Genomic DNA, 17,492 nt, shown 5'->3' on the forward strand with positions numbered 1-17,492 from the left:
ACAAAGCATGAGCTGACTCTTCTTTCTTCTCCTTCCTGAGAATCAGGTACCTGTCTTGTCAAGGCATGTCCTTCAGAGATTGCATTGTATGCCCATCCTCGGGCACCCACTGCCACTCCTCGAGATGAAAGCTAACAGCAAGAATCCAAGGTCTTATGAGAAACTGAGGTCAGGTGCCGGCAGGCTTGGGAAGGAATGTTGGAGCTGTTTATTTCCTGCATATGGGGTTCACGTCCGCCACCTCACATCCCTCCACAAAATCGTTTCCACAAACTCAAAGCTTTTCTCTCAGCTCCCAGCATTCAGGTGCATTCAGCCTGAGGTCCAGTTGCTTCCCGCTCTACCATCTGCTCTGGGCCAGCTTTTAGGACCCCCTTCCTTGTCCTGATACCACCCAGTGCTCACTTAGGCTCTGCATTCTCCCTTTTCCACACCCTCATGACCAGGGCGCTTCCGTGCGCTGTCCTTGGTACCAGGCTCATCTCAGCGCCCTCTCTACCAGCTGCTTTAGAGAATTTCCTCCGTTCTCCAGGAGACTCCCAGACTGGTCGGTCACTCCACCCACCCCCGTTCCTTGTCTGCAGAAACTGCCCGCCACGCCGTCCTGTCCTCTTCTCTGCCTGTGCCCCCTCTTCTCCCCCAGAGCCTCTGCTTCCGGTCACTCGGTGGCAGTTCCTCCCTGCCCTCTCCACCCACCCTCAAACGTTCAGACCCTTTCCATGACCTGTTGGATCAAACACGAACTCCACCACCTCTTCCCTGCCCCAGAGTTCCGTCTGGATTCTGGTTTCGTGCTTCCTCCCATACGCTCTGTTCCAGAAATCTCAGCCAGTCTCCTCTCTCAGCCATACTGCCCCCCATCCCTGAACCAATGATACTTTTTCCCAGCCACACCCCAGTGTGCGCCCTGCCCTTCTCAGCCTGCATCACTTCAGGTCACTGATTCAGCTCACAGCTCATCAGCCTTTTCTATTTAACCGGCACCCTATTCTCTCCAAAAGCCCTGCTCCTGACCAGCCCTGACTTCAAAGACAAGTATCCCTTGCGTAATATAACAGTGCTGAATCATTTGTGTAAATCACCGCTTTTTTTTTTTTTTTTGGTGGTACGCGGGCTTCTCACTGTTGTGGCCTCTCCCGTTGCGGAGCACTGGCTCCGGACGCGCAGGCTCAGCGGCCACGGCTCACGGGCCCAGCCGCTCCGCGGCATGTGGGATCTTCCCGGACCGGGGCATGAACCCGTGTCCCCTGCATCGGCAGGCGGACACTCAACCACTGCGCCACCAGGGAAGCCCCTTGATTAAATTTTTGACTGGCTAGTTATACCAATCTTTTCCCCATCTTAGTGATTTGCATCTTGAAGTGGTTTTAGCTCTAATTGTGGATTGAAAGGTTTTGTCAGGTCCTGAGGGTTCGAGTCTATGCGGACAGGGAGAAGGAAGGTTAGTTAGGGACTTCTTGTGTGTGAAACTGTATTATACCCAAGGTTAGCCCTAAAAATGAAATCTTTTAGTTTCAGGAATTCTTGAGTCAGAAGAAATAAGGTAACACTTGCTTTGCCCCCCTTTTCTGCCCTAAGACTTCCAAGATGAAGGAAATCCAGAGTCCTTTGTCATCATGTCCTCTTCCCTTTTCTGGATTAACAACTCTGACCTGGTCCTCCTTCTGCTTCCCTTTCCCTCCTCTGTCCACACCCCGCAGAGCTCTAGAGTTTGAAGACTTGGAACTCGGGTATCTTCACCCCTCAGCCAGCCATAGGGCAAGGCATAGAGCAAAGCTGCTCAGTGATGCCATGCGGGGAAAGCGGAGAGAAGGTGCTGTTCTGAAGAAAGATTTCATGAATGGGAGCCTCTGGGTAGCTCTGCTAGGAATTTGCAGACAGCAGTGGAAGAACACCTTTAAATTTATCACTGCTTCAAGTTTGAACCCCATTTCTTACACACTGGGCCATACATGGTTGTTAAGTAAATGGATGGATGGGTGGGTGGATGGATGGATGGACAGATGGGCACATCTATGGACAGACAAATGGATGGATGGAGATGGATGGATGGATATAGTGTTTATCAGAGGGTTAACTATTAATGTGATGCAAAACATTATCTAGTACCAAGAATTAAATGTAAAAAGAGTCAGGATTAGTATCTTAGGAAAAAGCTAAGCAATGAACTGTTCAAGATTTTTTAACTATATAAAGAAATGACATCAGGAAGAAGGTGCCAGTGGGAAAAAAAGCTTAAATCAGAAGGGCCTGAGCTGTGGGATGATTTGAAGAAGTTCCGTTAAAATTAGAAAAAAGGGGAGACGCAAGAGGGAAGAGATATGGGAACATATGTATATGTATAACTGATTCACTCTGTTATAAAGCAGAAACTAACACACCATTGTAAAGCAGTTATACTCCAATAAAGATGTTAAAAAAAATTGGAAAAAAAACTAAACTTGCTAATGGTTTAGCTTCTTCCGGGTGTGAAAATATATTCTCATCCGATAGCCTGACCCAAACCACTCAGGGTCCTTAGCACTAACTTCACCATGAATCAGTACCTTTCTGAACTGCCCAAACGATTTCCCACCACCAATAACAACCACAGCTCCTTTTAGATGCCAGGACTGGTTGTGCTAGGCAAGTGGTCTGACACAGAAGGAAAGATTAGCCAGGTTGGAAATGGTCTCTGAGCCCAGCTCCTCTCCACTTCTGCTGGACTGACCTGCCTAGGCAGTTCCGTCTCCTTTACACCTGCCACCAAGATCTGCCTTATGTTCTATTCCTAAGGCCTGTGTGTCTGCCAGCGGGACAAAGGAGGGCCCAGTGTTTCTTCTTCTAGGACCTGAGATGCTGTTATAATTCACTCAAAAGAGTTAAACTAGCCAGCCTTCTGATTTTACCCATTCATGGGAAACCAAGTGAATTGCACTCAGTGCCAACCAAGAAGCCAAGCTTGCTCCCTGTTGCATGATTTCTAGCGCAAATGCACACAACTTTCCTTCCACATACCAAGTCCCTCTGAGGATCAAATTTTTAAAAATTACTGTTACCGATGACGCGGATAAACCTTGAAAACATTCTGCTAAGTGAAAAGCCAGTCACAAAAGAATACATATTGTACCATTCCATTTGTATGAAATGTCGAGAATAGGCAAATCTGTAGAAACAGAAAATAGATTAGTGGTTGCTTCGGGCAGAGCAGCTGGAGGAGGTGGGAGGGCTAGGGAGTGACTTCTAAAGGTACAAGGTTTCTTAGGGGGATGATGAAAATGTTCTAAAATTGATTGTGGTGATGATTTCACAACTCTGTGAATATATTAAAAGCCATTGAATTGTATGGTATGTGAATTCTTGATAAAGCTCCTAGCAAAAACGGTAAAAAAATAATGGTAGTAATTTTTTATCATGTCAACTTATTTTACGTGCAAGGTAATACTTAGCAATTAATCAGACATTTCCAAGTGTCCACTAAAAACATCTCCAAGTCCTTTGTTGAACAAACAGATGGAGTTTGCTTTCATAATAATAGGCTGGATAAAGTGACAGCATGGTTTATTAGTCTAAGAAATAATGCATCTGAGAATATAAAAGCTGGGCAAAATACATCATCCTTGCACTATCCCATATAGTCATGGGCCTTACCTGTTTTCGGGCGTGATTAACCACGCTTCTTTAACAGTCACCTGGGACAGCTCGCAGATGCAATTCTCAGGTGAGCAGCCAGGCCTCCAGGATGTGCTTCTCATATTTGTTTCCAGGCAGAACACAATACTGACATTCGATGAGCGTGCACTCCAGGCAGCATGCATTTTCCGTGGCTGGGCGTATTGGCCGGCATGTGACTCATTTGGGGAGCATGAAAAAGCAAAAGGGTGGAGACCCTGAGACAGGAGAGCAAGCAGTGGTTAAGTTCTCTAGGAGAACTGGTTACCGTGTGATGTTGTCATGTACGTTCTGTAACCTTAAGAGAATCCCCACCTACCTATTCACTATGTGTGGGATTTCACTCGCTGGTGACAGTTATTTAATGATGGATAATGGACTTAGGTATAATGATTGATGTATCATTGCTTGTGGTGACTGTTCTGGGTAAATAAGATGCTTCTGAGTTAATACTTTAGAGAAAAGAAAGAGATGGGTGGGGTGCACTAGTGAGATCATGTAAGCAACTGCTACCAACTTAAGTAGATGTTTCTGTAGACGTTTTGATGATTTAACTAAAGACATAGTTAATCACCTATTCATCCACCCACCAAGAAAATAATGTAGGAGAAATAAGAGAACAAAGCAAACCACCCTTCAGACTAGCAGTCAGAAAACAGAAGGAGGGACTTCCCTGGTGGCTCAGTGGTTAAGAATCCGCCTGCCAACGCAGGGGACACGGGTTCGAGCCCTGGTCTGGGAAGATCCCACATGCTGCGGAGCAACTAAGCCCGTGTGCCACAACTACTGAGCCTGAGCTCTAGAGCCCACGAGCCACAGCTACTGAGCCCCTGTGTCACAACTACTGAAGCCTGTGCACCTAGAGCCTGTGCTCCACAACAAGAGAAGCCACTGCAATGAGAAGCCCACGCACCGCAACAGAGTAGCCCTGCCTGCTGCAACTGGGGAAAGCCCACGTGCAGCAATGAAGACCCAACGCAGACAAAAACAAATAATAAATAAATAAATTTGTATTAAAAAAAAAGAAAGCAGGAGCCCATTCCACTCGTACATTGAATTATCACTGGATTCCAGGGTTCACAGGAACTTTAAAGGCCAAACAGTTCAACCATCTACATAAACTGTTGAGCTACAGAGAAGAGAAAACTTCAGTGTCCTACTGCCAACACCAAAGAGTAAAGCAGGCTGGTAGTGGTGAGGTAGGGGGAGAGATGGCAAGGGTCCTGCTTCTTCCTAACTCTAGTGGATATTCTCCGGCCCTCCCAAGGCATGTCCCTCAAGCAACACAGTGTCCAACTGCAGTACAGTTTGTTCCCAAACATGAGATTAGAAGGAAAAGACCTGCAGTTCTCTCTCCCTTCTCTCTGCCATCTGCACCTGATACCAAGAACTCAAAAGTCTTTACTCTGCTCAACTGTACATAACCTCTAGGTGTAAGAGATCAAGATATAGCTTTCCCATGCAGATGGTGAACAGGCACGTGAAAAGATGCTCAACATCACTAATCATCGGGGAAATGCAAATCAAAACCACAAGGAGATATCACCTCACACCTGTCAGAATGTCCATCATGAAAAAGAACACAAGTAACCAATGTTGGTGAGGATGTAGAGAAAAGGGAACATTTCTACACTGCTGGTGAGAATGTAAATTGGCACAACCATTATGGAGAACAGTATGGAGATCCCTTTAAAAAACGAAAAATAGAGCTACCATATGACCCAGCAGTTCCACTCCTGGGTATATACCAGAATAAAACAAAAACACTAATTCAAAAAGATACATGCACCACAATGTTCATAGCAGCATTATTTGCAATAGCCAAGGCATGGAAGCAACCCAAGTGTCCATCACCAGATGAATGGGTGAAGAAGATGTGGTACATATGTGCAATGGAATACTACTCAGCTGTAAAAAAGGATGAAAATTTGCCATTTGTAACAACATGGATGGACTTGGACGGCATTATGCTAAGTGAAATAAGTCAGGCAGAGAAAGACAAAAATTGTATGAGATCACTTACATGTGGAATCTAAAAAATACAACAAAGTAGTGAATATAACAAAAAAGAAGCAGACTCAGATACAGAGAACAAACTAGTGGTTATCAGTGGGGAGAGGGAAGGGGGAGGGGCACGATGGAGGTCGGGGAGTAAGAGGAACAAACTGTTAGGTATAAAATAAGTTACAGGGATATACTGTACAGCATGGGGAATATAGCCAATATTTTATAACTATAAATGGAGTATAACCTTTAAAAATTGTGAATCACTATATTGTACACCTGTAATTTATATAATATTGTACAGCAACTATACTTCAATAAGAAAATTTAATTTAAAAAACTGTAGTTTCCTGACAACATGGATATGTATATTCCATCTGCCTTTAACAGGAGGTGCATACTTGAATCATTGGATTACTTTGTTATTTAAGTTACTCTGTGGAACTTCCCTGGTGGTCCAGTGGTTAAGACTCTGTACTTCCAAATCAGGAGGCACGGGTTCGATCCCTGGTGGGGGAACTAAGATACCACAGGGCACATGGCGCAGCCAAAAAATAAAAAAAGTTTTTAATTAAAAATAAAAGTTACTTTGTGTTTTATGAGTATGTGTTTCAACGCACACACGAGCATATGTGCACACACAGTCAAACATACTAATCTACGATGTAGAAACTAAAATGCTACAGTGGTTATCTCTGTGGTAGAAAGTTGATAGGTTAGTCTGTTTTTTGCTAATTTATGTCTTTCAGTTCTTCGACAATGAATTGTATTACTCGTGTAATTTTTTATGTAAAAACTCTGGACTTGGGCTTCCCTGGTGGCGCAGTGGTTGAGAGTCTGCCTGCCGATGCAGGGGACGCGGGTTCGTGCCCCGGTCCGGGAAGATCCCGCATGCCGCGGAGCGGCTGGGCCCGTGAGCCATGGCCGCTGAGCCTGCGCGTCCGGAGCCTGTGCTCTGCAACGCGAGAGGCCACAACAGTCAGAGGCCCGTGTACCACGAAAAAAAAAAAAGAAAGAAAAAAAAGAAAAGGGCTGCCACTGGGGCAGCACAAGGAGAAATGGAAGCACCCAACCTGGACTTGGGCTGGGGGTGGGCGGGAAGGCATCTCAGAGACTTTCCCCCTTGTGATTTGGACACTGCCCTGTCCCAGTACTGACCTCATTATATGCAGAGGATCTGTTATTGTCTGTTTCCCCCAAAACACTGAGAGCTGCCCCAAGAATTAAGACTTAGTCATCTTTAGATCCTTGGCATGTTGTTGCCTGGCACATAGCACCCCCATATATATGTTTATCGAACGGAACCGTCCTCTTGTATCTCCTCGTTTCTTTGTTTTTTTAATCAGAGCTTTATGGGGACATATTTCACATACTATAAAATTCACACATTTAAAGTGTACAAAATAGGTTCATTCGAAGCAATGGTTTTTCACTCAGTGGTTTTCAATATATTCACAGAGTTGTACAACCTTCAGCACTATGAAATTCCAGAACATTTTCATTGCCTTGAAAAGAAACTTTGTACCCTTTAGTGATCATCCCCCATTCTCCCCTCCCTCCAGGCCTTGGCAACCACTAATCTAATTTCTGTCTCTAGGAATATGCCTATTCTAGATAGTTCACACAAATGGAAGTATCTAGCTTCTTTCACTGCATGTTTTCAAGGTTCCTCCTTGTTGTACCATGTAACAGTACTTCTTTCCTTTTCCTGGCTGAATAATAATACTCCATTGTACAGATATACCACATTTTGTTTATCCATTCATGACTTGATGGACATTTCAGTTGTTTCTACATTTTGAATTTTATGAGTAATGCTGTGTTGAACCTTCATGTATGAGTTTTTGTACGGATACATGTTTTCACTTCTCTTGGGCATAGACCTCAGAGTGGCATTGCTGGGTTGTATGTCACGTTGTGTTTAACCTTTTGAGGAACTGCCAGTGTTGTCTGGTTGTGCTACCATAATATCACAAGTTTGCAGAATCCTTTTTTTTAGATGGCCTTATTCATTCTACCTGAAGTTAACTGTCTATTTTTAGAAAAAGACCAACATAACTTATACTGGAGGGCTGGAAGTCAGGAGATCTGGATTTTAGTCTCTGCTGTTGATTTCTAGTGTGAGCCTGAGGACGGCCAAACCTCTGAAGGCCTGTTCACCTCAACACTACCTGCTCTCCCAGGACCTTTCCAGCTATAAAGTTTTCTGAATTTATTGCGTGCTGCCTTGGTTCCAAAGTAGATCAAGTCCCCTAAGAACAAGTTCAGAAATAAGCCTTTTGAAAGAGGCTGTGTTATCCAGAGCACCCCAGGTGTCTCAAATCCCAGCCTCTCTGGATCTCTCCATATAAGCCCAGGCCCAGGGATTCTCAATTCTAAATGTACATTAGAATCACCCAGAGAGCTTTTAGGAAATTCAATACCTATGTTTCCACACCCTAAAGCCACTGAAATAAGATTCTCTGAGGGGATTGGTCTCTCAGATTCAGTATTTTTAAACAGTTGATTCTAAGATTCAGTAATTTTAAACAGGGTGATTCTCAGGTCTAATCAGGAATCTATTGTATTACAGTGTTAGGAAGAAGAAAAGAAACTGTTTCCCCAGTTCAGTAATCTAAGTTAGTGATTGGGGTGTGAAAACGGGTACAAATCCTTTCAGGAGCAAAGAACAGGTTGCTCTTGAAAGATCTTATATTTTCTTTTTAATAATTACCCATAATGTTATGTATAACAAAAATGATAAATCCACTTATAAATAAATTTTTTAAAAAATCCAGGCCTCTCTGCCACATCCATTGGCTGCAGGAGCCTCAGGGCCTGTTCCCACCTGCACAGCAAGAGTGAGCACACCTGTTTCTAAGGCATTCCGAAATCCCGGGCCTGTTAACTCTGTAAATGTGAACTGAGGTCCTGGGGAAGTATAAGATACTGAGAAAATGTATTAGGTCACTTTTTTAAATGTTTTCTTGTTCAATGTTTTCCTTACCTTGTATATTTAAAACTAAATGATCACAAGATGTAAACTGTAAAGCAAAAATTGTATTAAAATGTACAGAACAAGTCAGCCATGCTTCCTCATCCACCTTCCTCCTTCGGGCTATGGTGTGTCTTTAACATGATATTGTTTTCTCACACGCTTCTTCTTTCCTTCTTCACAGGCTACATCCCCAGTTACTTAGACAAGGACGAGCTATGTGTCGTGTGTGGTGACAAAGCCACCGGCTACCACTACCGCTGCATCACGTGTGAAGGCTGCAAGGTAACCCCTGGGGCCAGTGAGCCCCGATCCAGCCCCTTCCAGGAGTCCTCCAGCATGCAACCTGAAGTTTAGGTTCCTATTAGAGCCAAATCCCGACATTCACGGCCTGTGTTCATCCTCTTCATTTTGGGGGGCGTATTCAAGAACTGAATTTTTTTTTCCCCAAATCAAAAATAACTAGATGAAGTTTTGTGACAGTGTGAGGTCTGCTGTTTTAGACAGGGAGAAAATTGATAAAATGTAAAGAAATTAATAAAAGCCTCCCTTTGAGTTTAAAAATGCATAGATATTTTATAACATGCTATCATCCCATGAAATAACCATTTCTCCTCCTGTTTTATCTCCACTGTTTAAGGAGGCAGAGTTCACTCCAACCACAAGCTAGTTGCCAGTGTCAATCTGAGAGAATTTGCTCACTTTTAAGGGTTCCATTAGGGAATATCTTTGAGGCTACTTAGGTTCAGTTATATTCTGAAATGATCCAAACTGGCTCGTGGCACAGCCTGCAGTAAGTAAATTCTGGTCGTCCATCAGCTAATTACACGCTCTCCAGACCCATCTTCAGGAGACACTTGCCAAGAAGACACCAGTGATCAACAGTCAGTTTACCTCCCGAAAGTGAACCTGAATTTGCCTACTTACATTTTCATTATCACAGTGAAGATGAGTTTCTGGCAAACACGTTTTGGTCCGACAGCCTAGCCTAGAAAATAAAGTCCACTGTAAAGGTAAACAGAGCTGAACCCAGTGCGTTCAGCTGATGTTTTATAAGGAGGTCGTAGGTCAGAGAAAGGCTTTAATTTTTTGTTGAATGTTTTATTTACCTTCTGTATTTTAAACTAAATTATCAGAAGATATGAACCCTAGAGCAAAAATCGTATTGTTTATAAAACAAGTCCGTCTTTCCCCCTCCGTCACCCACCTCACTCCCTCCTCTCCTTTCCTCCCTCCTACTACCCTCTTTTCTCCTAACCTTTGACCCTAAATCACCAAAATCAACACGTTAGGTCGGTTTCATACTAACCTGTCTCATTTCCCTGGTGGAAGATTTTCCATGCAAACTCCCTACTTTTTGTGCACGAAATGAGGAAACTTGTAGCCTACTGATGTGTTGAGATGATCTATCCATTGAAAAGAGGTCATTTTTAAGACCTCAAGGCAAGACTTATTTTGGAATGTGATGTAATATGTTCTCATTCATCCAGGCCCCTTTGATATAGAACTTGTCACCTTTTAACAAAGACTGAGCTAAAGGTTGCTATTACATCTGTGGAAATAATGTCTTAAGGAGTTTAATGGCATTAATTACAAATAAGTTGCAGCTGTTTATTAACTGGGACACTTGCAGACTGTCTCTTGAAAGCCCAATTCTATCGGCTTGCTTTGAAAGTAATAAAACTGCATGAGTTTAGATACTTTCTCTCATTCCAAAAGCTCCCTAATTCAAATGGGTCTTTCTTCTAATTCATAAGGCTTTTACCTACCTGATTATGCAGCGTTGAGATTCTCTCAAATTTTGAATTCTGGGGGAGACTCTAATGACAATTCCATTTATTACTCAACTCCCAAAGTGACTCTAGAGACCAAACGTGCCTTACAGAGGACTTAATGATCATTAGTGATTGACTTAAACAAAGGAGAACCAAGCCTATTAACCTATTAATACGTGTCTCTGACTCACGTATGTCTTCATGATGATCAAGAAATCCACTACCCTCTTCTCCCAAGATCACAGGATGTTTGGGGCCTGATTCAACTGAGGTTTACTTAAAAGAATCAATCATGTAGCAGAAAGCTAGATTTCTCAGCCCTGGTGCCTTTGTCTCGGATCAGAATCCTGTTTCCAGCATAGCCCCAATCATAAAATCAGAAAGTCTTCCTAGGGCGGTTACACAGATCATTTAATGCAAGGACAGAGTGTCTTGGAAAAAGACAAAAGAGGTGGTCACATGAAACACAGTTTTGAAAAATGGCCAAAGATGAAAAACGTCGTGCTTCACATCTTGTTTACTCAAGCCTGTAATTTGCAAGTGTTTCTACCCCATACCCGTAGTGTGTAGGGGGAGAATCTTTTTTGCCTGTTTCTGCCCTGAAGACAGTGGAAATCTTTTGGAGATGTTTCATCTGTTGTGATGGGCCAGTTTTCATGCATCTTTTGTAGAAAGAATGTTGATACTGCCCCGAGTAAATCACTTTTTAAAGAGAGACTCTAAGCTTTTTTTTTAACAGTTGCCCGAATATTGAACTAGGAGGGTGACAGTTCCTTGAAGCACTGATTAGTGCATCATTTTGGACCACTAAGGAACGGATCCAGTTCTTCTCAAAGTGCAGAGAAACGAGTCTGATGTCGATTTATAAAGCAAAGCCTCCGCTTACCCACAAATCATCGATGAAAGATATGTTCTTATTCAGTCCCTGGGACATCTCTTTCGTCAGCTCACAGCTAAAAAGAGCTTTTTATAAGTGGATTCTGTTAAGTATTTTCTATCCAAGTTCACATCCCAAAATTAATTTTTGTCCCTTTTTAAAATTAAGGGACCTACCATCTTTAACATTTACTCACATAAAGTGGTCCCTTCATGTGGGAAAATATGCTTTTAGCATAGCTTAGGGAAGGCCAACATCTTAAAAGGGATTTGGTCCATGAAGTGTCCGAGAAGAGTCAGCAAGGTAAGCCACAGAAAAGATGGCACTATGAATAGCAAAGCCTGCTACCTCAACATTTTTTCCAAATAAGCTAAGTATAAGTTATTTCATTCATTCCTTGTAAAAGCTGAGAGTAGCCTTTTTGGAGAAATGAACGTTACCTCTGCATCTGGTATATCACCTGTTCCCACCTTCCTGTTGTCTTACTCCCCAGTAGGCTCCCGCCACCCAGAACACAAGCCAGCGTGAGCAGATGGGGGAGAAACGGTCTCCCAACTCCACAGTAATGATTTCCCATCTTCAGAGCAGCAGTCAGCCTGCTCGCTGGAGGCCCCGGACTTAGGTCGCTTTGCATCCTCCAGAAAGAGGGTGCTAGACAGTCCCCCCTCCTCCCTGTCTGTGACATATGTCTCCTTGCTAGAATCTCTGAGTTTTTTCTGTCTTTCAAGCAAGTGTAACCCTTGAAGGGTGGATTGGAGGGAGGGGGAGGGGGTAGAGGAGCGGGGACAGCTTGTTTTTCGTTCTGTGCAGGCCCTGACATCCAAGCTTTGGCAGGACCGCCCACCTTGAACACCCGGGAAACACATGTCAGCAGCTGCCCCGTGTGTGCTTTAGGGAATCTTAGGACAGTTCATCGATGTCATTCAAACTAATGGGCTCAGTGTTTAAGGATGCAAAGGCAAATACAATATGACAGTTCTTCTGTTAGGAACTGAGCAACAGTGATATCAGGGGTTGGCAAACGTGCCCCGAAACCAAGTCCGTGAGTTTCAGTTACTGCTGTCAGTTTTCCATTTTATTCTGCTATGCCCAGTAGAAAATCCTACCTTGGACCTTTTCATTACAAGGAAGAGCTCCTGGGTCTGAGTGAGGAATATGCAAGTGGTATAAGTACATAAAGCCAGGGCAAGTTAAATGGGATAATTACAACTTGGGTTAGCCTGGATGAACTGGCATTTCCATCCAATTTATGCAACAAAGTTGGAGGTCCCTTTAAGGTTTAGTGGACAACATCCTTCAAAATTTGTTGTGCCTTGCTATTCTACTAAACCATAAAACGATGTGGTTATTTTGAGGGGTGGGTGAGAGGGGACTGTTTATAATATGTTCATCTAAAACATTTAAATAATACAGTAAAATTGGACTCAATCTATATCATATAAGCCAACTCCTGGGCCCCAGGCCGAGTTCCAGCATGTACTTGCCATGTGATTTGGGGCAAGTGATTTAACCTGTCTAAGGCTTAGCTTTTTAATCCCCCCAGTGGAGATATTAAGAATACTGACCTCAGAAGGTTGTGGGAGAGACAGAGGCCCTGGCACTTGTCTGCAGCACTTTGCAGTGCGCCCCTCACAATACATGCTTTCTGCAGTTATAAATTCCTACCAGACTTGAGTATCATGTCCAGAAAGGTTCTCATATGACACAGCCTTGAGGATGTTATGTAAGTCACCAAAGCCTGGAACTGCATTGTATTCTCAGGTGGCCCTCTCCCATGCCTTGAGAGAAGAAGAAACATTGAACTTTAGGGCGCATGTCTACAGATATTGGAGAAAAAGGGTGCTAGGAAAGGAAAACGCCAGTGCCATGAGCTACTGGAAGAATTTGGTAAAGAACTTGGAATTTTCTCCTCCCCAAGGACTGTTGTTTCAAGGGCTATCTGAGCTGGTCATGGCCATCTCAAGAGTCGAAAACCAGAATTAAACCAAATCTCCAAAGGCAATTACTGCATCCCTTTAAAGCCTAAATGATTAAATTAATTAATTAATAAAGCATCACAAGTATCCAGCTCTTATCTCTCCAGTATAAAGTGTAGCAAACCTCCTCAGAGCTTCACTTAGCAACACAATTATGGCATGAAATAATAATTTATTTATGTGACTCATCGTTTAGAAAACATAAACGCGAACATGAGACTTTCCCATCAGCCTTGAGTAAATGCCAAAAGGATAAGAAGGGACTCCGTAGCCTCTGACGTCGCCCTCAGATTTAGAATTATTTAGATTCACTTTGGGCCAACTGCCCCATATTTGAATAGGTCGAGCTAAAGGCCCGTACAGAGGTAAGGTCTAAAACCGTCCATCACAGTCAGGAAGATACAAAATGCTGGGGTCACTTATTTCTCGAAAATATGAAGTGGTTGTCCTGGGTCTTTCTTTTTCATGTAGGGTTTCTTTAGAAGAACCATTCAGAAAAATCTCCATCCATCCTATTCCTGTAAATATGAAGGAAAATGTGTCATAGACAAAGTTACAAGAAATCAGTGCCAGGAATGTCGCTTTAAAAAATGCATCTACGTTGGCATGGCAACAGATTGTAAGTAACCTTCTTCCTTTGCTTCATATTCAAGGAGTGTTGACTGGGGAAAAGGTTGGCTCAAGGAAATCACCCAGGCAGGAGAGAAAGCAGGAACGCATGTGGACAGAGGGAGAGCACACAGCATTCTCAGGGACCCTCACTCCCAGCCATGCTGGGCGGTTTCCATCCTACCCTCCCCATCAACTCCTGACTCCGAAGGCATCCAGGTGATGGGTGAGAGACAGAGGTTAAACTGTCCCCATCATGCTTGCAGGACAGTCAGCAGTGCTCTGTCTGCACAGAGGTTACAGATGAGGAGTCTGTCCTTCCACCTCGATAAAGTGTAATTTTCCACACAACATTCGTGTGGTGAGAAGCACAAGGACTAATATTTTTTCAAAAGCAGAGACAGGAATTTATTCTGTGGACATTTTTGGAGTCAGGGCACTGGTAGAAAACATCGTGTTCAGAAATTTCTAAAGAATGTGAACTTGAGTGCTATTGCATGACTCATTCTGCAGTTGGTTTTTTTGTTATATTTTTAGCCATAAAAACATTCCAAGCTGAAGTCATCCTACCCAGTTTTCAAAGTGCCACAGCATATGGTGGTGAGATTAGCCGTTGGGGTCTCTTCTCCCCACACTGTGCAAGGGATTTACACCAGTCACTTTAATTAATCTAATTATGAAATGAGAATCGTGTCATTCACAACATGTGGCCTCCCTTTTGCCAGGCATCAGGGTTTCTGGTTTCCACTGGCATAAATTTTTTTGCACATCAATGAAGGAGTCCTACTTTCAGTTTAAAGTAAAAGAAAGAAAAGAAAAAAGAATGCAATGAGGATTTTTCCTTGTGAAGAGGAAATAGTCACAGCTGCATTTATGCGACAAACAGGGTTCTCTCAGCTAGAACGACAACAAAAAAAATCTCTGGAACGTCCTGGTTTGCCCATTAAAGAAGACAGAAAGAGGAATCTTTTTAAAAAAAAAAAAAAAGAGGAGGGTTGTGTCTGGGCATGAGGCTGGAAACCCTGGTTTAATCCTTCACCTCTGGCTGAGTTATTTGTCTTGATCTTTGGAAGGCTTTTAGCGGTTGCCAACAAAATGCCTGCTAAGGTTCTATGCAAATGAGTGACCTGTTGAATGTCCATTGCACTGTTTTATTAAGAAGTTAAAGAGATGAATGTTGATGAAGTTTAAAAACTCAGTGTTGATCTACACGGGGTGGAAATTTGAGTGCACCTTGCTTGCTTGTGAAGCATTACAAGAGCTCAGGTTTTATAATCAGAAAAGCTGTTGGAGTCCAGGCCTGCCACTTACTAGCTGTGTGCCCATCGGACTTAACTTCCGGTTTCCTTGTGCGAAGGTATCGCCAGCCCCACAGGTGGTTTTCAGGAATAAATTAGATAACGCACATCCAATGCCACGATCCCTGGCACCAGGGAAGCATTTGGGGAGTGAGGTTATGAGTGTGGCGCATTCCTTGTCTCCCTTAAGGAGTGAATCATGATGACTTCACAGGGCTCACCCATCCGCCCACATGTCTAAGTGCTCCCCTGACTCTGATGACCCAATCACATCTCCACGATTGGGGTTTCATTCTTCTGTCTGTGGATTTGCCAGGCACCTCTGGTTCTCTTCCTCTGCTACGTTTGCTTTGTTTTCTTTCCCTACCAGTCGCGGCTTCCTCAAGAAATGGCCCTAGGACAGTGATATTGTAGGACCACAGTCAGGGGTCCTGGGTCTTGCCTTGCCTCTGCCATGAACTTGCTGTGTGACTTTAAGGAAGTCATGATCTCCCTCCTCCTCTGTGAAGGAGGGCGTTGCACTAGATAAGAGCTGAGGACCCTCCATTGGTAAAACCCTATGACTCTGCAGTACGAAACCTGAGTCTTTCCATGCCACTGAGGGCTACTGAGAGTCTGGTGAAATGGTTTCGTTTTGGAAATTAACCACAGAAATATAGGTTTCTTGTTACCTGCTCTTCTTATTTCCCTTTTGCATAAATGATAAAAGTCGTGGCTGTACTTCCTGAGCATGTATAGTGCATTATCACACTGATACCCTGCAAAGTAGGTATTATTGATCCGATTTTTTTAAAGATTTTTTTTGATGTAGATCATTTTAAAAGTCTTTATTGAATTTGTTACAATATTGCTTCTGTTTTACGTTTTGGATTTTGGGCCGCGAGGCATGTGGGATCTTAGCTCCCCAACCAGGGATGGAACCCGCAACCTCTGCGTTGGAAAGAGAAGTCTTAACCACTAGACTGCCAGGGACGTCCCTTGATCGGATTTTATATGGGAAGAAATGAAAGCTCAGAGAGCCTCAGTAACCTTCCAAAGGTCACACAGCTAGAATGTGGTAATATAGAGATTCAAACCCGAGTCTTTCTAGATTCCAAAGCCTGGGCTCTTTAATCACCTTTGAGCGTTGACCAGGTAGAGAGAAATGCAAAGTGAGTGCCTGTGAGGCCTGAGCTAGGCCCCGCCATACTCCAGTCAGCCTTCAGGAAACGAATGAAGAGTTAGACTCCTTTTTCCTTTGAGGAAGGGATCGCCAGCCTCTGTTTACTGCTCAAGAACCTTCTGAACCTGCAGTTCTTCTTAGTAAGAGCCATTTGCGGGGCGGAGGGAAGGAACAGAAACCCTAAGAGTGAATTCAGATGATTGGCTAGACAGACACACCTGTGAACCTATAGGTAGGATGGGCTTTACCTGTCTCTGGGTCATTCTTATCTAGGGGCCCCCCCTCTGTGGGACTGAGATGCCCAGTGTCCAGCCCCATCCCCCCCACCCCACCCCCATCTTTGTTCTAGAAAGCTGGCTAGGCATCCGGAGTTTGGTGCTGGGGCTAGTGGTGGAAGATGGCTCTCGTCCATAGCACTTTGCTGCCAAGGGAGAAGTGACCCAGGGTGACCCCCGCAGGCCCCCTGAGCGGGCTATGCAGCGACCCGAGCCCCCGCGGGTCTGCCAGGTGTCTGGGGAGTGTCTGTTCTGTGTCCCTCCCCGCCCCCAGTGGTCCTGGACGACAGCAAGCGTCTGGCCAAGAGGAAGCTGATCGAGGAGAACCGGGAGAAAAGGCGGCGGGAGGAGCTGCAGAGATCCATCGGTCACAAGCCCGAGCCCACCGACCAGGAGTGGGAGCTCATCAAGACCGTCACAGAGGCCCACGTGGCCACCAACGCCCAAGGCAGCCACTGGAAGCAGAAGCGGAAGTTCCTGGTAAGGCCCCGCCCCTTCCTCTTCCACTTCCACCTCTGCGCGATCCGTTTGGTCCTCAGAATCCAGGATGCTGGTGTCCTCGCTGCATCTGATTGACCGGAGTAGAGTGCAGAGGCGGGATATAAACCCAGGTCTGTCTGACCTTCTCCTGCCTGAGTCACTGAATTCTAATGCACTTATCTCTTTGCTTTTGCTATAAGGGCAGCCCTGGATCAACTAATTAGCAAAATTCTTTACCTGCTAGCTTTCCCTTTTTATACCTATTTCTTCCTTCAGATGCCCATTTATACACATACCTAGTCCCCTAAACTCACTCCAAAATATCCCCTTTAGAATCACCCCTAGAATGAAGTGACTCATATCTCAAGCATATTTTTATGCCAACAGAAGTCAAAATGTTGAGTTTAAAAT

The 17,492-nt window shown here is 44.1% G+C and overlaps 1 protein-coding gene across 7 annotated transcripts in view; it reads left to right on the plus strand.

Annotated features, from left to right (window-relative positions):
* The window catches only part of THRB (thyroid hormone receptor beta), a 386,891-nt gene that overhangs the window by 350,780 nt on the left and 18,619 nt on the right, over positions 1–17,492 (plus strand). For all 7 annotated transcript variants that reach the window (XM_067737346.1, XM_067737348.1, XM_067737345.1 and 4 more), the window contains 3 exons: positions 8,814–8,914; positions 13,729–13,876; positions 16,876–17,081. In XM_067737346.1, coding sequence (XP_067593447.1) covers positions 8,814–8,914; positions 13,729–13,876; positions 16,876–17,081 — 455 coding nt within the window. The remainder of the gene's footprint in view (positions 1–8,813; positions 8,915–13,728; positions 13,877–16,875; positions 17,082–17,492) is intronic.

The sequence above is a fragment of the Pseudorca crassidens genome, chromosome 5 (assembly GCF_039906515.1).
Source record: "Pseudorca crassidens isolate mPseCra1 chromosome 5, mPseCra1.hap1, whole genome shotgun sequence".
Taxonomy (NCBI): Eukaryota; Metazoa; Chordata; class Mammalia; order Artiodactyla; family Delphinidae; genus Pseudorca; species Pseudorca crassidens.